Source organism: Lichenostomus cassidix, chromosome 28 (genome assembly GCF_008360975.1).
Source record: "Lichenostomus cassidix isolate B80296 chromosome 28, HeHo_3.0, whole genome shotgun sequence".
Lineage (NCBI taxonomy): Eukaryota > Metazoa > Chordata > Aves > Passeriformes > Meliphagidae > Lichenostomus > Lichenostomus cassidix.
In genome coordinates this window covers 1,905,714-1,929,178 of record NC_139508.1, presented here as the reverse complement: position 1 = coordinate 1,929,178, position 23,465 = coordinate 1,905,714, and the positions used below count along the sequence as shown (strand labels likewise).

Genomic DNA, 23,465 nt, shown 5'->3' with positions numbered 1-23,465 from the left:
TGGCCCCAAAAACACTGACCCCTGTGGCCCCAAAACCACTGACCCCTGCACCCCAAAAACACTGACCTCAATTCCTGTGGCCCCATAAACCCTGACCCCTGTGGCCCCAAAACCCTGACCCCTGTGGCCCCAAAAACACTGACCCCTGTGGCCCCATAAACCCTGACCCCTGTGGCCCCCTAAACACTGACCCCTGCAGCCCCAAAACCACTGACCCCTGTGGCCCCATAAACCCTGACCCCGATTCCTGCAGCCCCACAAACCCTGACCCAGACCTGTTTCTTTGGCCCCACAAACCCCAACCCAGGCCTGACTCTTCAGCCCCATAAACCCCAACCCGTGCCTGACTTTTTGACCCCATAAAGCCTGACCCAGGCCTGATTCCCACAGCCCCACAAACCCCAACCCGGGCCTGGCTCTTCAGTCCCACAAACCCCGACCCAGGCTCAGCTCTTCAGCCCCACAAAGCCCAACTCAGCCCTGACTTTTCAGCCCCATAAAGCCTGACCTGGGCCTGACTCCCATGGCCCCATAAAGCCTGACCCGGGCCTGATTCCCACAGCCCCAGAAAGTCTGACCCAGGCCTGACTCTTCAGCCCCTCAAACCCCAACCCAGGCCTGACTTTTCAGCCCCATAAACCCCAACTCTTCAGCCCCATAAACCCCAAACTGGGCCTGACTCTTCAGCCTGGGCCTGACTTTTCAGCCCCACAAAGCCAAATTCAGCCCTGACTCTTTGGCCCCACAAAGCCCAACTCTTCAACCCCACAAAGCCGAACTTTTCAGCCTTACAAACCCCAACCTGGGCCTGACTTTTTAGCCCCATAAACCCCAACTCTTTGGCTCCACAAACCCCAACCTGGGCCTGACTTTTCAGCCCCATAAACCCCAACTCTTTGGCCCCACAAACCCCAAATCCAGCCCAACCTTTTGGCCCCACAAACCCAAATCCAGCCCAACTCTTTGGCCCCACAAACCCTCACCCAGCCCCATCACTCCAGCCCCACAAATCCCCCACAAACCCTGTCTCAGTCCCGTCTCCCCAGCCCCACAAATCCCAACCCAGGCCTGACTTTTCAGCCCCATAAACCCCAACTCTTTGGCCCCACAAAGCCCAACTCTTCAGCCCCATAAAGCTCAATTTTTCAGCCCCATAAACCCCAACCCAGCCCCGTCTCCCAGCCCCACAAATCCCCCACAAACCCCGACCCAGCCCCATCTCCCCAGCCCCACAAATCCCCCACAAACCCCGTCCCAGCCCCACAAATCCCCCACAAACCCCGACCCAGCCCCATCTCCCCAGCCCCACAAATCCCCCATAAATCCCCCAACCAAGCCCCATCTCGCAGCCCCACAAATCCCCCACAAACCCTGTCCCAGCCCCACAAATCTCCCAGCCCCACAAATCCCCCACAAACCCCGTCCCAGCCCCACAAATCTCCCAGCCCCACAAATCCCCCACAAACCCTGTCCCAGCCCCACAAATCCCCCACAAACCCCCCGCCCCAGCCCCAGACCCCCAGCCCCACAAATCCCCCACAAACCCCGTCCTCTGCCCCACAAATCCCCCACAAACCCCAACCCAGCCCCACAAATCCCCCACAAATCTCCCAGCCCCACAAATCCCCCGCAATGCGGTCCATCCGGTCAGACCCGTCCCAGGTGGGAATCCTGCTTTTCCTGGGAATCATTAACCAGGAGCAACCCTGCGGGGAAAGGAAAGGTGCCTGACCCCACACCCCGCCCCAAAACCGCCACCCTGCCCCTCCGGGGCCCTTCCCGGGGCAAAGGGCATGGGCAGGGCTTGGGGTGACCCTAAAGAGGCCAAAAGGGACCCTAAAAGTGGCTGGGAATGCCCTAAATGGGGATTTGGGGTTGTGTTTGGGGTTTCTGGGGTGGGGTTGGGGTTGAGGGAAAGGCAGGGCTTGGGGTGACCCTAAAGAGCCCCCCTGACCTCAAAAGTGACCCCAAAATGAGGGGGAGAGGCTGGAAGTGTCCTAAATTGGGATTTAGGGTTTCTGGTGTGCCTGGTGGGGTTGGGATTGAGGGAAAGCAGAGCCTGGGGTTAGGTTAGCCCCCCTGACCCCAAAAGTGACCCCAAAAGTGACCCCAAAAGTGGCTGGGAATGCCCTAAATGGGGATTTGGGGTTGTGTTTGGGGTTTCTAGGGTGGGGTTGGGGTTGAGGGAAAGGCAGGGCTTGGGGTGACCCTAAAGACCCCAAAAGTGACCCTAAAATGAGGGGAAGAGGCTGGGAGTGTCCTGAATGGGGATTTGGGGTTATTATTGGGGTTTCTGTTCTGCCTGGTGGGGTTGGGATTGGGGGAAAGGCAGGGCTTGGGGTGACCCTAAAGACCCTAAAAGGGACCCTAAAAGTGGCTGGGAATGCCCTAAATGGGGATTTGGGGTTGTGTTTGGGGTTTCTGTTCTGCCTGGTGGGGTTGGGGTTGAGGGAAGGCAGAGCATGGGGGTTAGGTTAGCCTCCCTGACCCCAAAAGTGACCCCAAAATGAGGGGGAGAGGCTGGGAATGCCCTAAATAGGGATTTGGGGCTTCTGGTCTGCCTGGTGGGGTTAGGACTGGGGGAGAGAATGGGGTTAGGTTAGGCACCCTGACCCCAAAAGTAGTTTTCCCCCTTTCCCCTTTTCCCCCTTTCCCCTTTCCCCCTTTCCCCTTTTCCTTTTCCCCCTTTTCCCCTTTTCCCCCTTCCCCCTTTCCCCTATTCTTATTTCCCCATTTCCCCTTTCCTTTTCCCTTTTTCCCCTTTCTCCCTTTCCCATTTCCCCTTTCCCCTTTGCCCCTTTCCCTTTTCCCTTTCCTCATTTCCCCTTTTCCCCTTTACCCCTTTTCCCCTTTCCCCTTTTCCCATTTTCTCTTTTCCCTTTTCTCCCTTTTTCCCTTTTCCTTTCTCCTTTCCCCCATTTCCCATTTCCCCTTTCCCCATTTCCCCTTTCCCCTTTTCCCCTTTCCCCTTTTCCCCTTTCCCCTTTCCCACGATTTATATCCCTTTCCCTGCCAAACCCCCTGGGGAAAAAAAACCCAAAAACCTCTAAAAAACCCCACAAACAAAGGAGGAAATCGGATCTCATCCCCCAACCCGGGTTTGTTTTGGTGTCCAGTTGGGGTCACGTTTGATCTCCGGAGGAATTCCTCCTCCTCCTCCTCCTCCTCCTCCTCCCGGCGCTGCTCCGCTGCCTCCGACCCTACAAAAGGCCCCTGGCTGCTTTGGGGCCTCGATGAGGGATTTTTGGGATCGTTTTTGGGGCGACAGAGGGGTTTGGGGTGTTGTGGGGTTGGGGATGTGCTGGTGGTGTTGGAAAACTGGGAAAAAATCCCAAAAATCATTCCGGCTTTTTTCCAATGGAGACCTCGATGAGGGTTTTTTGGGATGGTTTTTGGGGCCACAGAGGGTTTTGGGGTGTTGGTTGTGGGGCTGGGGGTGTGCTGGTGGTGTTGGAGAATTGGGAAAAAGTCCCAAAAATCATTCTGGATTTTTTCCAATGGAGACCTTGATGAGGGTTTTTTGGGATGGTTTTTGGGTGTTGTGGGGTTGGGGGTGTGCTGGTGGTGTTGGAGAATTGGGAAAAAGTCCCAAAAATCATCCCAAGTTTTTTCCAATGGAGGCCTCGATGAGGGTTTTATGGGATCATTTTAGGGGTTCTGGAGGGTTTTGGGGTGTTGTGGGGTTGGGGATGTGCTGGTGGTGTTGGAAAACTGGGAAAAAATCCCAAAAATCATCCCAGATTTTTTCCAATGGAGACTTCAATTATGGTTTTTGGGGTTCCCGAGGGTTTTGGGGTGTTGTGGGGTTGGGGATGTGCTGGTGGTGTCGGAAAACTGGGAAAAAATCCCAAAAATCATCCCAATTTTTTTCCAGTGGATGAACACACCTGGGTGATCCCAACTGTGATCTTGGGGTGCCAGGAGGAGCTCCACTGGAAAAAATCTGGGATGATTTTTGGGATCTTTCCCTAGGATTTTAGGGATCTTTCCTTGGGATTTCAGGGATCCTTTTCCCCAGGATTTCAGGGATCTTTCCCCTGGGATTTGGGGCTCATTTCCCCAGGATTTTAGGGATCCTTTCCCCAGGATTTTAGGGATGTTTTCCCCTAGATTTCAGGGATCATTTCCCAGGATTTCAGGGATTTTTCCCCTGGGATTTTAGGGCTCCTTCCCCAGGATTTCAGGACTCATTTCCCGGTTTTTCAGGGCTCATTTTCCCGGTTTTTCAGGCATCTTTCCCCGGGATTTTACGGAGTTTTTCCCGAATTTTCAGGGTTCATTTCCCGATTTTTCAGTACTCATTTCCCAGTTTTTCAGGGTTCATTTCCCGGTTTTTCAGGACTCATTTCCCCGTTTTTCAGGGATCTTTCCCCAGGATTTCAGTGCTCATTTCCCAGTTTTTCAGTGCTCATTTCCCGGTTTTTCAGGGCTCATTTCCCGGGTTTTCAGGACTCATTTCCCGGTTTTTCAGGACTCATTTCCCGGTTTTTTTCAGGGTTTATTTCCCGGTTTTTCAGGGATCTTTCCCCAGGATTTCAGGTCTCATTTCCCGATTTTTCAGGGTTAATTTCCCGGTTTTTCAGGCATCTCTCCCCGCGCTCAGCAGACCGTACCGGGCAGCTCTCCCCGCCGTGTCCCAGCTGCCCTCTCCTCCTCCCCGCGGTGTCCCCGGGGCTCGCTGACCGCCGCTGCCGCTCCTTTCCCGGCGCTCGGGCCGGCCTGACCCCGCGGCGAGCCCCCGGCAGCGCATTTGAATCTCAAAAGGGCTGCGGGAGAGAAGCCCTGACCTTCAACCCGCGGGTCAGCCCTGCGCGCCCCGGGAGCCCCCCGCCGCCACCGGAGCTCCGGTGACCCGGAGAGGCTCTGGTGTCCCCGTTCGGTGCCGGTTCTGGTGTCCCGGTGTGGTTCAGGTGACCCGGAGAGGCTCTGGTGTCCCCGTTCGGTGCCGGTTCTGGTGTCCCGGTGTGGTTCCGGTGTCCCGGTGTGGCTCCGGTGTCCCAATTCGGTGCCGGTTCTGGTGTCGTGGAGTGGTTCCGGTGTCCCGGAGTGGCTCTGGTGTCCCCGTTCGGTGCCGGTTCCGGTGTTCCAGTGTAGGTCCGGTGTTCCCGTTCGGTGCCGGTTCTGGTGTCCTGGTGTGGTTCCGGTGTCCCGGAGTGGCTCCGGTGTCCCCATTCGGTGCCGGTTCCAGTGTCCGGAGTGGCTCCACCTATCCCGTTCGGTGCCGGTTCTGGTGTCCCGGTGTGGTTCCGGTGTCCCGGTGTGGCTCCAGTGCCCTGGAGTGGCTCCGGTGTCCCCGTTCGGTGCCGGTTCTGGTGTCCCGGAGTGGCTCCGGTGTCCCCGTTCGGTGCCGGTTCTGGTGTTCCGGTGTGGTTCCGGTGTCCCGGAGTGGTTCTGGTGTCCCGGAGAGGCTCTGGTGTTCCCGTTCGGTGCCGGTTCTGGTGTCCCGGAGTGGCTCTGGTGTCCCGGTGTGGCTCCAGTGCCCTGGAGTGGCTCTGCCGATCCCATTCGGTGTCGGTTCCTCTCGTTCAGTACCGGCCCCGGTTCCCCATTCGGTACTGGCCCTGCTCGGGTTCGGTATCGGTTCCGGTGCCCGGTTCGGTGTCGGTTCCTCTCCGGTTGGGGTTCCGGTTCGGTACCGGTGCCGCTCCCCGGGGAGCGCTGGCTCTTTGCCGCAGCCGCAGCGCCGCAGGGCAGGGAGCTGACCCGGTTCGGAGAGTCCCGGGAGACCGCGGGGGAGGAGAGAAAATGGGCCTGGAGCTCCTGAATCCCTGAATCCATGAATTCCCTAAATCCCTGAATCCATGAATCCCCAAATCCCCGAATCCATGAATCCCTGAATCCCTGAAACCATGAATCCCAACATGATCGCTGAATCCAGAATCCCTGGTCCCGAATCCAGAATCCCAATCCCTGAATCCATGAATCCCCAATCCCCACATCCCGAAACCATGAATCCCTGAATCCATGAATCCCTGTGATATCCCTGAATCCATGAATCCCTGAATCCCTGAAACCATGAATCCCCGAATCCCCACATCCCTGAATCCCTGAATTCCTGAATCCCCACATCCCTAAATTCCTGCATCCCTAAATCCCTGCACCCCAAACCCCTGAATCCTCAAATCCCCACATCCCTGAATCCCTGAATTCCCAAATCCCCACAGCTCCATATCCCTGAATCCCTGAATTCCCGAATCCCTGCATCCCCAAATCCCTGCACCCCACATCCCTGAATCCTCAAATCCCCCCATCCCGGAATCCCTGAATTCCCAAATCCCCAAATCCCCGCCTCCGTGCCTCAGTTTCCCACTATCCCACTATCCCACTATCCCAATCCTCCCCCATTCCAGGACGCTCTCAGACAAACCCCAACCCCCTCTCTCCCCCCTCTCGGGGTCACTGCTCCTCTTCCTCCTGAATATGGATGTCGCCGCCGCTCGGTGACACCGCTGTCACCTCTGACCCCACACCGGGGGCTCCGGGAACACCGGGAACGGAGGGGGGGAAACCCCGCTCTTTGTTCCCGAGCCTCCCGGAGCCACCGGGCTGGGGGTCGTGCGGCTGAGCCCCCCGAGACCCCAAACCTGAGAGCAGTGGGGCTGAGCTGTGGGTTTGGGTTTTTATAGGGTTTCCAGGGGTTTTTTTGGGGTTTTCGTGGGGGTTTTGTGGAGTCTCCTGGAGTTTTTGTGGGGTCGCCAGGGGTTTTAGTGAGGTTGCTCGGGGGTTTTGTGGGGTCTCCAGGGTGTTTTTGTGGGGGTCTTGTGGGGTTTCCAGTGGGTTTTATAGGGTCTCCAGGGCTTTCTGTGGGGTTTTGTGGGGTCTCCAGGGTTTTTTTGGGAGTCCTGCAGCTGAGCCCCCCGAGACCCCAAAACCTGAGAGCAGTGGGGCTGAGCTATGGGTTTATTGGTGTGGGGTTTTATAGGGTTTCCAGGGGTTTTGTGGGATCTCCAGGGGTTTTTGTGGAGTCACGATGGGTTTTTGGGGGTCCTGCGGCTGAGCCCCCCGAGACCCCAAAAACCTGAGTGCAGTGGGGCTGAGCTGTGGGTTTGGGTTTTTATAGGGTTTTCAGGGGGTTTTGTGGGGTTTTCGTGGGGGTTTTGTGGAGTCTCCTGGAGTTTTTTTGGGGTCGCCAGGGGTTTTAGTGAGGTTGCTCCGGGGTTTTGTGGGGTCTCCAGGGTGTTTTTGTGGGGGTCTTGTGGGGTTTCCAGTGGGTTTTATAGGGTCTCCAGGGGGTTCTGTGGGGTTTTGTGGGGTCTCCAGGGTTTTTTTTAGGGTCTTCAGGGGTTTTTTTGGGGTCTCCAGGGGTTTTTTGGGAGTCCTGCAGATGAGCTCCCCAAGACCCCAAAACTTGAGTGCAGGGGGGCTGAGCTATGGGTTTATTGGTGTGGGGTTTTATAGGATTTCCAGGGATTTCTGTGGGGTCTCCAGGGGTTTCTGTGGAGGTCCTGCAGAAAGACCCCAAAGAGACCCCAAAGACCCCAAAACCTGAGTGCAGTGGGGCTGAGCTATGGGTTTGGGGTTTTTATAGGGTTTCCAGCGGGTTTTAGGGGTCACCAGCGATATTTATAGGGTTTCCAGGGGTTTTTGTGGGGTTTCCAGGGGTATTTGGGGGTCCTGCTGCTGAGCCCCCCGAGACCCCAAAAACCTGAGTGCAGTGGGGCTGAGCTGTGGGTTTATTGGTGTGGGGTTTTATAGGGTTTCCAGGGGTTTTGTGGGGTCTCCAGGGGTTTCTGTGGGGGTTTTTTGGGGTCTCCGCGGGGTTGTGGGGTCTCCATGGATTTCTGGGGGGTCTCCAGGGGTTTTTATAGGGTTTCCAGGGGGGTTTTAGGGGTCTCCAGGGGGTTTTGTGGGGTTTTCGTGGGGGTTTTGGGGGCTTTTGTGGGGTCTCCAGGGGTTTTGTGGAGTCTCCAGGGGTTTTTTTGGGGTCGCCAGGGGTTTTAGTGAGGTTGCTTGGGGGTTTTGTGGGTCTCCAGGGTGTTTTTGTGGGGATCTTGTGGGATTTCCAGTAGGTTTTATAGGGTCTCCAGGGGGTTTTTTGGGGTCTCCAGGGGTTTTTTGGGAGTCCTGCCGCTGAGCTCCCCGAGACCCCAAAACCTGAGTGCAGTGGGGCCGAGCTGTGGGTTTGGGTTTTTATAGGGTTTCCAGGGGGGTTTAGGGGTCGCCATGGGGTTTTTTGGGATCTCCGGGGGTTTCTTTGGGGATTTTGTGGGGTCTCCAGGGCGGTTTTTTAGGGTTTCCAGGGGTTTCTGTAGGGTATTCAGGGTTTTTTTTTTTAGGGTTTCCAGGGGTTTTTGTGGGGTCTCCAGGCGTTTTTCAGGAGTCTCGAGGGGTATTTTGTAGGGTTTCCAAGGATTTCTGTGGGGTCTCCAGGGGTTTTTCGGGGATCCTGCAGCTGAGCCCCCCCAAGACCCCCAAACCCAATCGGATCCCTCCAGCCGATTTGGGTTGTTTTTTAGGGGTCTCTAGGTGTATTTTTTGGGATTTTTGGGGTCTCTGGATGCAGCTCGCTCCCCCAGCCCTGCCCTGCTCCAGGCTCCGCAGTCTCCTGTCCAGCGCCTGCTCCCTCCGGCCGATTGGGGTTGTTTTTAGGGGTCTCTAGGTGGTTTTTTTGGGGATTTTTGGGGTCTTTAGATGCAGCTCTCCCCCCAGCCCTGCCCTGTTCGAGCCTCCGCAGTCTCCTGCTCCCTCTGGCGGATTTGGGTGGATTTTTTTGGGGTCTCCAGGGTTTTTTTGGGGAAATCTCCAGGGTTTTTGGGGTCTCTAGATGCCAGTCTCGCCCCCAGCCCTGCCCTGCTCGAGGCTCTGCAGTCTCCTGTCCAGCACCTGCTCCCTCCGGAGGATTTGGGGAGATTTTTTTGGGGTCTCTAGGTGGGTTTTTTGGGGTTTTTGGGGTCTCTAGATGCCAGTCTCGCCCCCAGCCCTGCCCTGCTCGAGGCTCCGCAGTCTCCTGCTCCCTCTGGCAGATTTGGGGTTGTTTTTTGGGGTCTCTAGGTGGTTTTTTTTGGGATTTTTGGGGTCTCTAGATGCCAGTCTCGCCCCCAGCCCTGCCCTGCTCGAGGCTCCGCAGTCTCCTGCTCCCTCCGGCGGATTTGGGTGGATTTTTTTGGGGTTTCTGTGAGAAATCTCCAGGGTTTTTGGGGACAGAGGGACAGAGGTTGGGGACAGAGGGACAGAACCTTAGGGACAGAGCTTGGGGACAGAGGCACAGAAGGACAGAGGTTGGGGACAGAGGGACAGAGGTTGGGGACAGAGGTTGGGGAGCCTGGCAACAGCCTGGGGACAGAGGGACAGAACCTTGGGGACAGAAGGACAGAGGTTGGGGACACCCTGGGGGAACAGAGCCTGGGGACAGAGGGACAGAAGGACAGAACCTTGGGGACAGAGGTTGGGGACAGAGCCTGGGGACAGCCTAGGGAGACAGGGACAGAGGGACAGCCTGGGGACAGAGGGACAGAGGTTGGGGACAGCCTGGGGACAGAGCAGAGCTGCTGCTGGAAGGAGAATTCTGGAGGGAATCCCAAAATTTGGGGTCAGGAGGGTGAAACTGGGATCTCTGAGGCTGCAGAAATTCCCAAAAATTCGGATTTCATCACAACATTCCCAATGCAGAGTGTCCTGTTCAAGTAATTCCAAAGAAAATCCCAAAATTTGGGGATTTGGGGATCTCTGAGGCTGCAAAAATTCCCAAAAATTCGGATTTCATCACAACATTCCCAAAGCTGAGCCTCCTGTTCAAATAATTCCAAAGATAATCCCCAAAATTTGGGGTCAGGAGGGTTAAATAGGGATCTCTAAGAGGACACTGAGGCCAAAAAATTCCCAAAAATTCAGATTTCATCACAACATTCCCAGAGCAGAGCCTCCTGCTCCTCCTGCCCAAAGGAAAATTCCAAAGAAAATCCCAAAATTTGGGGTCAGGAGGATTCCATGGGAACCTCTGAGGCTGCAGAAATTCCCACAAATTCAGATTTAATCACAGCATTCCCAGTGCAGAGCCTCCTGCTGAAATAATTCCAAAGATAATCCCAAAATTTGGGGATTTGGGGATCTCTGAGGCTGCAGAAATTCCCAAAAATTCAGATTTAATCATAACATGGATCACAAATTCAGATCCAAGCACAGATTCTCTGTGTTTCAGATGGAATTTTCTCCATTTCAGAGAGAATTTTCTACATTTCAGAGAGAATTTTCTGCATTTCAGAGAGAATTTTCTGTATTTCAGAGAGAATTTTCTCTATTTCAGAGAGAATTTTCTGCATTTCAGAGAGAATTTTCTCTATTTCAGAGGCAATTTTCCCCATTTCTGAGTGGATTTTCCATATTCCAAAGGGATTTTCTGAGTTCCAGAGGTGATTTTCTGCATTCCAGAGGAATTTTCTGTATTTTTGAGGAAATTTTCTCCTCACTCCCATCAGGCACTCGGTGCATACTGCAGAGCCAAACGGTCAAAGTCGTTCTCCTGCAAGCAAAGCCAAAAATAAACTCATTAAATTCATTACTAATTAATTCTTATCAATCACTTCTCACAAAATTCACACTGATTTGAAGAAATAAAATTATTAAGAAATTTTTCTCTTTTAGAATTTATTTTTTAAATTTTATTTTATTTATTATACTTATTATTCTTATATTATTATTCTTATATATATTAATATATTACATATTATTCTATTATATATTATTCTATTATATATTATATATTATATTATTATATATTATTATGTGTATTATATATATTATATTATACATATTATTATTATATTAATATTATTTACTACATTCATTTTATTTATCATATTTATTTTACTTTCTTTTTTCTTCCTTTTAAAATTTATTTCTTTAAAAATTTATTTGTTTGAAGAAATAAAATCATGAAATCCTTTCCAGCTGAAGAAAACACTCTGAGTTCCCCAAAACCAAAGGAATTCCAACATCTTTTTTTCCCCATTTGCTGCTTTTTTCCCCATTTTTTCCCATTTTTTCCAATCCCATTTTTCCCCATTTGCTGCTTTTTCCCCATTTTTCCCCTTTTTTTTCCCCATTTTTTCCCCATTTTTTTTCAATCCCATTTTTTCCCATTTGCTGCTTTTTTCCCATTTTTCCCTATTTTTTCCCATTTGCTTTTTTCCATTTTTTCCCCATTTGCTGCTTTTTTCCCATTTTTTTCCATTTGCTTTTTTCCCATTTTTTCCCCATTTTTTCCCATTTGCTTTTTTCCCATTTTTTCCCCATTTTTTCCCATTTGCTTTTTTCCCATTTTTTCCCCATTTTTTCCCATTTGCTTTTTTTCCCCATTTTCTGCTTTTTTCCCATTTTTTTCCCATTTTTTCCCCATTTGCTGCTTTTTTCCCCATTTTTCCCCATTTGCTTTTTTCCCATTTTTTCCCCATTTGCTGCTTTTTTTCCCATTTTTTCCCATTTTTTCCATTTGCTGCTTTTTTCCCATTTTTTCCTATTTTTTCCCATTTGCTTTTTTCCATTTTTTCCCATTTGCTTTTTCCCCTTTTATTCCTATTTTTCCCCATTTACTGCTTCTTTCCCTTTTTTTTTCCAATCCCATTTTTCCCCATTTGCTGCTTTTTTCCCTTTTTTTTTCCCATTTGCTTTTTTTCCCATTTTTTTTCCCATCTTTTTTCCCATTTTTTCCCATTTGCTGCTTTTTTCCCCCATTTTTTTCCATTTGCTTTTTTCCCTTTTTTTCCCATTTTTCCCCATTTTTTCCCCATTTTTTCCATTTGCTGCTTTTTTTCCCTTTTTTCCCCATTTTTTCCCATTTGCTTTTTTTCCCATTTTTTCCCATTTGCTGCTTTTTTCCCCATTTTTTCCCCATTTTTTCCCCATTTTTTCCCATTTTTTCCCCATTTTTCCCCCATTTTTTCCCCATTTTTTCCCATTTTTTCCCCATTTTTTCCCCATTTTTTCCCCATTTTTTCCCATTTTTTTCCCATTTGCTGCTTTTTCCCCTTTTTTCCCCATTTGCTGCTTTTCCCTTCCTTTCTCCCCAAATTTCCTCTCCAAATTTCCCTCTGTTTGAACCCAAATTTCCACCTGGATTAGGAATTTCCATCACTAGAATTTGGGATTTCCAAAAAAAAAAAAAAAACCTGGAAAAATGGGAAAACTCTGCTGAACCAGATGGAATCAGAATGTTTATAAAAACTCCATCAAAATGGGATAAAATCCAATTTATTTGATTTATTTTTAGGAATATTTTTATTTTCTCACTTTTGCCTGGTACTCCTTGATGGAATCAGAATATCTTCATAAAAACTCCATCAAGAAGTGATAAAATCCAATTTATTTCATTTATTTGATTTATTTCTATAAATATTTTTATTTTCTCACCTTGGTCTGGTACTCCTTGATGAAATCAAATATGTTTTTATTATAAAGATTCCATCAAAATGGGATAAAATCCAATTTATTTGATTTATTTGATTTATTTTTGGGATTATTTTTAATTTCTCACCTTGGTCTGGAACTCCTTGATGAAAGGATGGAATCAGAATATAAAGATTCCATCAAAAAGGGATAAAATCCAATTTATTTGATTTATTTCTATAAATATTTTAATTTCTCACCTTTGTCTGGAACTCCTTGATGGAATCAGAATATGTTTTTATTATAAAGATTCCATCAAAATGGGATAAAGTCCAATTTATTTCATTTATTTGATTTATTTGATAATTATTTTAATTTCCCACCTTTGTCTGGAACTCCTTGATGAAAGGATGGAATATAAAAACTCCATCAAAATGGGATAAAATCCAATTTATTTCATTTATTTCTATAAATATTTTTATTTTCTCACCTTTGCCTGGCACTCCTTGATGGAATCAGAATGTTTATAAAAACTCCATCAAAAAGTGATAAATTCCAATTTATTTGATTTATTTTCAGGATTATTTTTATTTTCTCACCTTGGTCTGGAACTCCTTGATGGAATCAGAATATGTTTTTATTATAAAGATTCCATCAAAATGGGATAAAATCCAATTTATTTGATTTATTTCTACAATTATTTTTATTTTCTCACCTTTGCCTGGCATTCCTTGATGAAATCAGAATGTTTATAAAAACTCCATCAAAAGGGGATAAAATCCCATTTATTTGATTTATTTTTAGGAATATTTTTATTTTCTTACCTTTGCCTGGAACTCCTTGATGGAATCAGAGTATGTTGATAAAAACTCCATCAAAAAGTGATAAAATCCAATTTATTTGATTTATTTGATTTATTTCTATAATTATTTTAATTTCTCACCTTGGTCTGGAACTCCTTGATGGAATCAGAGTATGTTTTTATTATAAAGATTCCATCAAAATGGGATAAAATCACATTTATTTCATTTATTTCTATGATTATTTTAATTTCTCACCTTTATTTGGAACTCCTTGATGAAAGAATGGAATCAGAATATAAAAATTCCATCAAAATGGGATAAAATCCAATTTATTTGATTTATTTCTATGAATATTTTTAATTCCTCACCTTGGTTTGGAACTCCTTGATGAAAGGATGGAATCAGAATATAAAAATTCCATCAAAAAGGGATAAAATCCAATTTATTTGATTTATTTCTAGAATTATTTTTAATTTCTCACCTTTGCCTGGCACTCCTTGATGGAATCAGAATATCTTTATAAAAACTCCATCAAGAAGTGATAAAATCCAATTTATTTGATTTATTTGATTTATTTCTATAATTATTTTTAATTTCTCACCTTGGTCTGGAACTCCTTGATGAAAGGATGGAATATAAAAACTCCATCAAAATGGGATAAAATCCAATTTATTTGATTTATTTGATTTATTTCTATGAATATTTTTATTTTCTCACCTTGGTCTGGAACTCCTTGATGAAAGGATGGAATCAGAATATAAAAACTCCATCAAAAAGTGATAAAATCCCATTTATTTCATTTATTTCTATAATTATTTTAATTTCTCACCTTGGTCTGGAACTCCTTGATGGAATCAGAATATGTTTTTATTATAAAGATTCCATCAAAATGGGATAAAATCCAATTTATTTCATTTATTTCTATGATTATTTTAATTTCTCACCTTTGCCTGGCACTCCTTGATGGAATCAGAATATCTTTATAAAAACTCCATCAAAATGTGATAAATTCCAATTTATTTTATTTATTTGATTTATTTCTACAATTATTTTATTTTCCCACCTTTGTCTGGCACTCCTTGATGGAATCAGAATATGTTTTTATTATAAAGATTCCATCAAAAAGGGATAAAATCACATTTATTTGATTTATTTTATAATTATTTTAATTTCTCACCTTTATTTGGAACTCCTTGATGGAATCAGAATATGTTTTTATTATAAAGATTCCATCAAAATGGGATAAAATCCAATTTATTTCATTTATTTGATTTATTTCTATGAATATTTTTATTTTCTCACCTTTGTCTGGAACTCCTTGATGAAAGGATGGAATCAGAATATAAAGATTCCATCAAAAAGTGATAAAATCCCATTTATTTCATTTATTTCTATAATTATTTTAATTTCTCACCTTGGTCTGGAACTCCTTGATGGAATCAGAATATGTTTTTATTATAAAGATTCCATCAAAATGGGATAAAATCCAATTTATTTCATTTATTTCTACAATTATTTTAATTTCCCACCTTTGTTTGGAACTCCTTGATGAAAGGATGGAATATGAAATCTCCATAAAAAAGGGATAAAATCCAAATTATTTCATTTATTTCTATAAATATTTTTAATTTCTCACCTTTGTTTGGAACTCCTTGATGAAAGGATGGAATCAGAATATAAAGATTCCATCAAAATGGGATAAAATCCAATTTATTTGATTTATTTTTGGGATTATTTTTAATTTCCCACCTTTGTCTGGAACTCCTTGATGAAAGGATGGAATATAAAAACTCCATCAAAATGGGATAAAATCCAATTTATTTGATTTATTTGATAATTATTTTTAATTTCCCACCTTTGTTTGGAACTCCTTGATGAAAGGATGGAATATAAAAACTCCATCAAAATGGGATAAAATCCAATTTATTTGATTTATTTGATTTATTTCTATGAATATTTTTATTTTCTCACCTTTGTCTGGAACTCCTTGATGAAAGGATGGAATCAGAATATAAAGATTCCATCAAAAAGTGATAAAATCCAAATTATTTGATATATTTTTGGGATTATTTTTATTTTCCCACCTTTGTCTGGAACTCCTTAATGAAAGGATGGTTTCTGTGAGCATCTTTGAGCTGGGAGAGGTACCGGTTGGTGACCTGGGAAAAGAGGGAAAATCCCAATATTTTTGGGATAATTCTCATTATTCCAGCTTGCTCTGAGCTGGTTGTTCCCTAAGGATGGGAGGTTTCCTAAAATGATCCTATTAGTGCCCAAAAAAATCCAAATAACCCCAAAAAAATCCCATTAATGGCCCAAAAAATCCCATTAATGCCCAAAAAAATCCAAATAACCCCAAAAAAATCCCATTAATGCCCCAAAAATCCCATTAATGGCCAAAAAGGATCCAAATAACCCCAAAATGATCCCATTAATGCCCAAAATGATCCCATTAATGCCCCAAAAGGATCCAAATAACCCCAAAAAATCCCATTAATGCCCCAAAAATCCCATTAATGGCCCAAAAAATCCCATTAATGTCCCAAAAGGATCCAAATAACCTCCAAAAGGATCCTATTAATGCCCCAAAAATCCCATTAATGCCCAAAAGGATCCAAATAATCCCAAAAAATCCCATTAATGGCCCAAAAAATCCCATTAATGCCCAAAAAAATCCCATTCATGGCCCAAAAAATCCCATTAATGCCCAAAAGGATCCAAATAACCCCAAAAAAAATCCCATTAATGCCCCAAAGGATCCCATTAATGCCCAAATGATCCAAACAACCCCAAAATGATCCCATTATGCCCAAAAAATCCCATTTACCCCCAAAATGATCCCATTAATGCCCAAAAGGATCCCATAAATAATCTCATAAATCATCCCATAAATCATCCCATAAATAACCCCAAAAATCCCATAAATCATCCCATAAATCATTCCATAAATCCCCAAAACACACCCCAAAATCCCACAAACCCCAAGAATCCCATAAATAATCCCCAAAAATCCCAAAAATAATCCCACAAACACCACAAATCCCATAAATAATCCCAAAAATCCCAAAACAAACCCCAAAATCCCATAAATAACCCCAAAAATCATCCCAAAATCCCCTAAATAATCCCAAAACCCCCTCAAATCCCACAAATAATCCCAAAATCCCACAAATAATCCCAAAAACAATCCCACAACTCCCAAAAATCCCACAAATAATCCCATAAATCCCAAAAATAATCCCCATAAATAATCCCATAGACCCCAATAATCCCATAAATAACACCATAAATCATCCCATAAATAATCCCACAAATCCCATAAATAACCCCAAAAATCCCATAAATCATCCCATAAATCATTCCATAAATCCCCAAAACAAACCCCAAAATCCCATAAACCCTAAAATCCCAAAAATAATCCCACAAACACCACAAATCCCATAAATAATCCCAAAAATCCCAAAACAAACCCCAAAATCCCATAAATGATCCCAAAAATCCCATAAAAAATCCCACAAATAATCCCAAAAACCCCCAAAATCCCATAAATAATCCCAAAAATAAACCCAAAATCCCCTAAATAATCCCAAAAATAATCCCAAAATCCCATAAATAATCCCAAAAATAATCCCAAAATCCCCTAAATAATCCCAAAATCCCCCAAATCCCACAAATAATCCCAAAATCCCACAAATAATCCAATAAATAATCCCATAAATCCCAAAAATAATCCCCATAAATAATCCCATAGACTCCAATAATTCCATAAATCATCCCACAAATCCCATAAATAACCCCAAAAATCCCATAAATCATCCCATAAATCATCCCATAAATCATCCCATAAATCATCCCATAAATCATCCCATAAATCCCAAAAACAAACCCCAAAATCCCATAAATAATCCCAAAAATAAACCCCAAAATCCCCTAAATAATCCCAAAAATCCCCCAAATCCCACAAATAATCCCAAAAATAATCCCATAAACCCCAAAATCCCCTAAATAATCCCCATAAATCCCACAAATAACCCCAAAATCCCATAAATAATTCCAAAAACCCCCAAAATCCCCCAAATAATCCCACAAACCCCCCAAATCCCATAAATCCAGCCTGACCTCAGGAGGTTTCCCCAAATGCTGGGATAACACCACGAGGTTCAGCAGAGTCTCGGGATGGCTGCTGTCCTGGCAGGGAAAAATGGGAATTTTGGGTTATTCTGGGAAAAAAATGGGAATTTTGGGGTATTCCAGGGAAAAAAAATGGGAATTTTGGGATATTTTAGGAAAAAAAATGGGAATTTTGGGATATTCCTGGAGAAAATAATGGGAATTTTGGGATATTCCTGGAAAATAATGGGAATTATGGATTATTCTGGGAAAAATAATGGGAATTTTGGGTTATTCTGGGAAAAAAAGGGAATTTTGGGATATTCCTGGGAGATATAATGGGAATTTGGGGATATTCTTGGAAAAAAATGGGAATTTTGGGTTAAAAGGGGGAAAAATAATGGGAATTATTGGTTATTCCTGGGAATGGGAATTTTGGGTTATTCCTGGAAAAATAATGGGAATTTTGGGATATTCCAGGGGAAAAAATGGGAGTTTTGGGTTAAAAGGGGGAAAATAATGGGAATTTTGGGATATTCCTGGAAAAATAATGGGACTTTTGGGATATTCTTGGAAAAAAATGGGAATTTTGGGTTATTCCTGGGAAAAATAATGGGAATTTTGGGATATTCCTGGGGAAAAAAGGGAATTTTGGGATATTCCTGGGGAAAAAAAGGGAATTTTGGGTTATTCCAGGGAAAAATAATGGGAATTTTGGGATATTCCTGGGGAAAAAATGGGAATTTTGGGATATTAGGGGGAAAATAATGGGAATTTTGGGTTAAAAGGGGGAAATAATGGGAATTTTGGGTTATTCCAAGGAAAAAAATGGGAATTTTGGGATATTCCAGGGAAAAAAATGGGAATTTTGGGTTATTCTGGGAAAAATAATGGGAATTTTGGGTTATTCCTGGGAAAAAATGGGAATTTTGGGTTATTTATTCCAGGGGAATAATGGGAATTTTGGGTTATTCCTGGGAAATAATGGGAATTATGGATTATTCTGGGAAATAATGGGAATTCTGGGTTATTCCTGGGGGAAAAAAAGGGAATTTTGGGTTATTCCAGGAAAATAATGGGAATTTTGGGTTATTCCTGGGAAAATAATGGGAATTTTGGGATATTCCAGGAAAAATAATGGGAATTTTGGGTTATTCCTGGGAAAATAATGGGAATTTTGGGTTATTGCTGGGAAAAAATAATGGGAATTATGGATTATTCTGGGAAATAATGGGAATTCTGGGTTATTCCTGAGGAAAAAAGGGAATTTTGGGATATTCCTGGGGGAAAAAAAGGGAATTTTGGGTTATTCCAGGGAAAAATAATGGGAATTGTTGGTTATTCCTGGAAAATAATGGGAATGAGGGGTTATTCTAGGAAAAAAAATGGGAATTTTGGGTTATTCCAGGGAAAAAAATGGGAATTTTGGGTTATTCCTGGAAAACCAAAAACCCAAAAAACCCACAAATCAACATTCCCATGGATTCCAGCCTGGAAAATCCCAGAATTTTGGGATTCCAAACCCATAAATTTTGGGATTCCAGCCTGGAAAATCTCAGGAATTTTGGGATTCACCTTCCTATGGATTCCAGCCTGGAAAATCCAAGGAATTTTGCCCAAACCACCCCAAAAATCAACATTCCCAGGGATTCCAGCCTGGAAAATCCCAGGAATTTTGGGATTGAAAACCCAGAAATCAACATTCCCAGGAATTTCAGGATTCACCTTGTCCAGAGCAAACCCATAAATCAACATTTCCATGGATTTGAGACTGGAAAATCTCAGGAATTTTGCCCTAAACCACCCCAAAAACCCCAGGAATTTTGGGATTCCAGCCTGAAAAATCCCAGGAATTTTGCCCAAACCACCCCAAAACCCCAGAATTTTGGGATTCCAGCCTGGAAAATCCCAGAATTTTGGGATAAATCCCAGGGATTTTGGGATTCCAGCCTGGAAAACCCCAGAATTTTGGGATTCAAAACCCAAAAATCAACATTCCCATGGATTCCAGCCTGGAAAATCTCAGCAATTTTGCCCAAACCATCCCAAAACCCTAGAATTTCGGGATAAATCCCAGGAATTTTGGGATTCCAGCCTGGAAAACCCCAGGAATTTTGGGGAATTTTGGGGAATTTTGGGATTCACCTTGTCCAGAGCCTCGTGCAGCAGCCCCTCAGCCTCCTCCCACCTGCCCATGCCCATCAGGGTCGCTGCCTGGCCGTTGAGCAGCAGCAGGGTGGAGGAACATTTCTCTGCCATCTCCTGGAAGATGTAAAAAGCGTCCTGCAGCTTCTCCCCGCCCTGGAAAAGGAGGAAAAATTGGGTTTTTGGACCAAAAAAATGGGATTTGGGGGATTTGTGGTTGGGATGCCCCAGTTTGAGCAGGAATTGGAGTGAGAAAATGTGAAAATTTGGAATTAAAAAGGGTTGAAGTGTGGAAATTCGGAATTTTAAAATGGTTGAAGTTGTTAGAATTGAATTGATTAGTTAAATTAAATGGATTGGTTGAATTTAAATGGAAGGAAGAAAATAATAGAAATCGATTTAAAGTTAAAAATGGTTAAAATGTAAAAAATTGGAAATGAAAAATCGTTAAAATGTGAAAATTCGAAATTGAAAATGGTTCAGATTGTTGGAATTCAATTGATTAATTTAATTAATTGATTAAGTTTAAAATGAATAAAGTAAAATGAAGTGAAATAATTTGAAATTGAAAAGTGTTCAAATGTAAAAATTCAGAATTAAAAATCTTTAAAATGTAAAAAATTCAAAATTAAAAATCTTTAAAATGTAAAAAATTCAAATTTAAAAAATTGTTAAAATGTAAAAATCCAAAATTAAAAAGCGTTAAAATGTAAAAATATTTTGGGAATATTCTGGGAATATTTTGGGAATATTTTGAGGATATTCTGCAGATATTTTGGGGATATTTTGGGAATATTTTGGGAATATTTTGAGGATATTCTGCAGATATTTTGGGATTATTCTGGGAATATTTTGGGGATATTTTGGGGATATTTTGGGAATATTCTGGGAATATTTTGGGGGTATTTTGAGGATATTCTGGAGATATTTTGGGAATATTTTGGGGATATTTTGGGGATATTTTAAGGATATTTTAAGGATATTTTGGGGATATTCTGGGGATATTTTGGGGGTATTTTGAGGATATTCTGGAGATATTTTGGGGATATTCTGGGGATATTTTGGGGATTATTCTGGGGATATTCTGGGGATATTTTGGGAATATTCTGGGAATATTCTGAGGATATTCTGGGGATATTCTGGGAGTATTTTGGGGATATTTTGAGGATATTTTGGGGATTTTTGGGGATATTTTGGGGATATTCTGGGGATATTTTGGGGATATTTTGGGAGTATTCTGAGGATATTCTGGGGATATTTTAAGGATATTTTGGGGATATTCTGGGGATATTTTGGGGATATTCTGGGGATATTCTGGGGATATTCTGGGGTGGTTTGGCTCCTCCTGGGAGCAGGAATTACCCACCATGGCCAGGTTCACCCAGGCTGTGGCCAGCTGGGTCAGAGTTGCATCCTCATCCTGCTCCTGCATCTTCTTCAGCTCCTTCCTGAGGGAAAAAATGGGAAAAAATGGGGAAAAATGGGAAAAAAAGGGGAAAAAAAAAGGGGAAAAAAGGGGGAAAAAAGGGGAAAGGAAGGGAAAAAGGGGGAAAGGGGGAAAAAGGGGGAAAAAGGGGGAAAAAAGGGGGAAAAAGGGGGAAAAAGGGGGAAAAAGGGGGAAAAAGGGGGAAAAAGGGGAAAAAGGGGGAAAAAGGGGGAAAAGGGGGGAAAAGGGGGAAAGGGGGAAAAAGGGGGAAAAAGGGGGAAAAAGGGGAAAAAGGGGGAAAAAGGGGGAAAAGGGGGGAAAAAGGGGGGAAAAGGGAGGAAAAAGGGGGGAAAAAGGGGGGAAAAGGAGGGAAAAAGGGGGGAAAAGGGGGGAAAAAGGGGGAAAAAGGGGAAAAGGAGATTTCAGCACAAAAGAAAAGGTTTGGGGTTCTCCTGGCAGTTTTTCCATGGAATGGGAAATTTGTGGATTTGAAAGGGAATTTTGGAGGATTGTCACCCCAAAATGTGCCCAGGGGGGTCCTGGAGGGAGGAGAGGTGAGTTCTGATCAACCCAGAGAGAGCAGGGAATGGGAAAAAAGGGGAAAAAAAAAAGGAAAAGAAAAAAAGGAAAAAAGGAAAAGGGAAAAGAGGAATAAAGGGGAAAAGAAAAGGGGAAAAGAAGAAAAGGGGAAAAGAAGAAAAGGGGAAAAGAAGAAAAGGGGAAAAGAAGAAAAGGGGAAAAGAAGAAAAGGGGAAAAGAAGAAAAGGGGAAAAGAAGAAAAGGGGAAAAGAAGAAACGGGGAAAAGAAGAAACGGGGAAAAGAAAGGAAAATGAAAAGAGATAAGGAAAAGGGGAAAAAAGGAAAAAAGGGAAAGGGGGAAAGGGGAAAAGGGAAAGGGGAAAAAAGGGGAAAGGAAAAAGAAGGGAAAAGCAAATTCAAAGGAAGGGAAAGGCACAGCCCCAAACCCACCTGGCCAGGTCGAGCCTGTCGAGCTTCAGCAGGATCTGGATCATCATGGCCAGGCTGGGGACAGAGAGAGAGTGAGCTGTTGGGGTTCCAGCTGGGAACAGGCTGGGAACGGGCTGGGAATATTTTGGGATATTTTGGGAATGGTCTGGGAAATATTCTAGGAAGTATTCTAGGAAATATTCTGGAAATATTTGGGGAACTATTCTGGGAATATTCTGGGAATATTTTGGGAGTATTTGGGGAAATATTCTGGGAATATTCTGGAAATATTTTGGGAAATATTCTGGGAAATACTCTGGAAATACTCTGGAAATATTTTGGGAATATGCTGGGAAATACCCTGGGAATATTCTGGAAAATACTCTGGAAATATTCAGGGAATATTTTGGGAATATTCTGGAAACATTCTGGCAATATTGTGGGAATACTCTGGGAATATTTTTGGAATATTCTGGCAATATTCTGGCAATATTTGGGGAACTATTCTGGCAATATTCTGGCAATATTCTGGCAATATTTGGGAAACTACTCTGGGAATATTCTGGGAAATATTTTGGGAAATATTCTGGAAATATTTTGGGAAATATTCTGGAAATATTTTGGGAAATATTCTGGAAATATTTTGGGAAATATTCTGGAAATATTTTGGGAAATATTCTGGAAATATTTTGGGAAATATTCTGGGAAATATTCTGGAAATACTCTGAGAAACATTCTGGGAAATACTCTGGGAATTACTCTGGGAATATTCTGGAAATATTGTGGAAATATTTAGGGAAATACTCTGGAAATATTCAGGGAATATTTTGACAATATTCTGGGAATATTTTGGGAAATATTCTGGGAATATTCTGGAAATATTTTGGGAATATTCTGGAAATATTTTGGAAAATACTCTGGGAATATTCCGGAAAATATTCTGGGAATATTTTGGAAAATACTCTGGGAATATTCCGGGAATATTTTGGGAATATTCTGGAAACATTCTGGCAATATTGTGGGAATACTCTGGGAATATTTTTGGAATATTCTGGCAATATTCTGGCAATATTCTGCAATATTCTGGCAATATTCTGGCAATATTCTGGCAATATTCTGGCAATATTCTGGCAATATTCTGGCAATATTCTGGCAATATTTGGGGAACTATTCTGGCAATATTCTGGCAATATTCTGGGGTTCCTCTCACCACTCCAGGCTCTCCCCCTGGTGCAGAGTCCTCAGGGCAGCATCAGGGTTTTGGTCATGGAAGTAGATGGAAGCAGCCATGAGCAGGAAGGTGCTGTTGGCCACATCCACACTCTTGGCCATCTTCTTGTCCAGCTCTGCCACAATGCTGTCCCTGGGGGAGAAAATGGGATTAAAATGTGGTTGATGCAGTTCTGGAAGTGTCCAAAGCCATAATAATATAAGGGGATAATCCTTAAATCCTTAACCCTAAAATCCCCTCAATTGACACAATCCCAGCATTGTGGAATTCTATAAATTCTGCCTTTTTCAGATTCACCAAAACACCACAATCCCCACAGAAAGAAGATTTTCCAGGTGGGAGAAAATGAGATAAAATTGTGGTTTCTCCAGCTCTGGGATAATCCTTACAATCCTTTCCAATTCACACAATCCCAGCATTGTGGAATTCTATAAATTCTGCTTTTTCCAGGTTCACCAAAACACCACAAACCCCACAAAT

General features: G+C 43.7%; 1 protein-coding gene across 1 annotated transcript in view; it reads right to left on the bottom strand.

The window, feature by feature from the left end:
- Positions 1 to 10,065: 10,065 nt before the first annotated feature.
- COPE (coat protein complex I subunit epsilon) overlaps positions 10,066 to 23,465 on the bottom strand; it is a 21,834-nt gene continuing 8,434 nt past the window's right edge. Inside the window, exons 6-10 of the mRNA XM_085040182.1 lie at positions 20,746 to 20,827; positions 19,380 to 19,535; positions 17,244 to 17,312; positions 15,209 to 15,283; positions 10,066 to 10,459 (exon numbers count right to left, since the gene is read on the bottom strand). Coding sequence (XP_084896308.1) covers positions 10,412 to 10,459; positions 15,209 to 15,283; positions 17,244 to 17,312; positions 19,380 to 19,535; positions 20,746 to 20,827 — 430 coding nt within the window. The 3' untranslated portion in view covers positions 10,066 to 10,411. The remainder of the gene's footprint in view (positions 10,460 to 15,208; positions 15,284 to 17,243; positions 17,313 to 19,379; positions 19,536 to 20,745; positions 20,828 to 23,465) is intronic.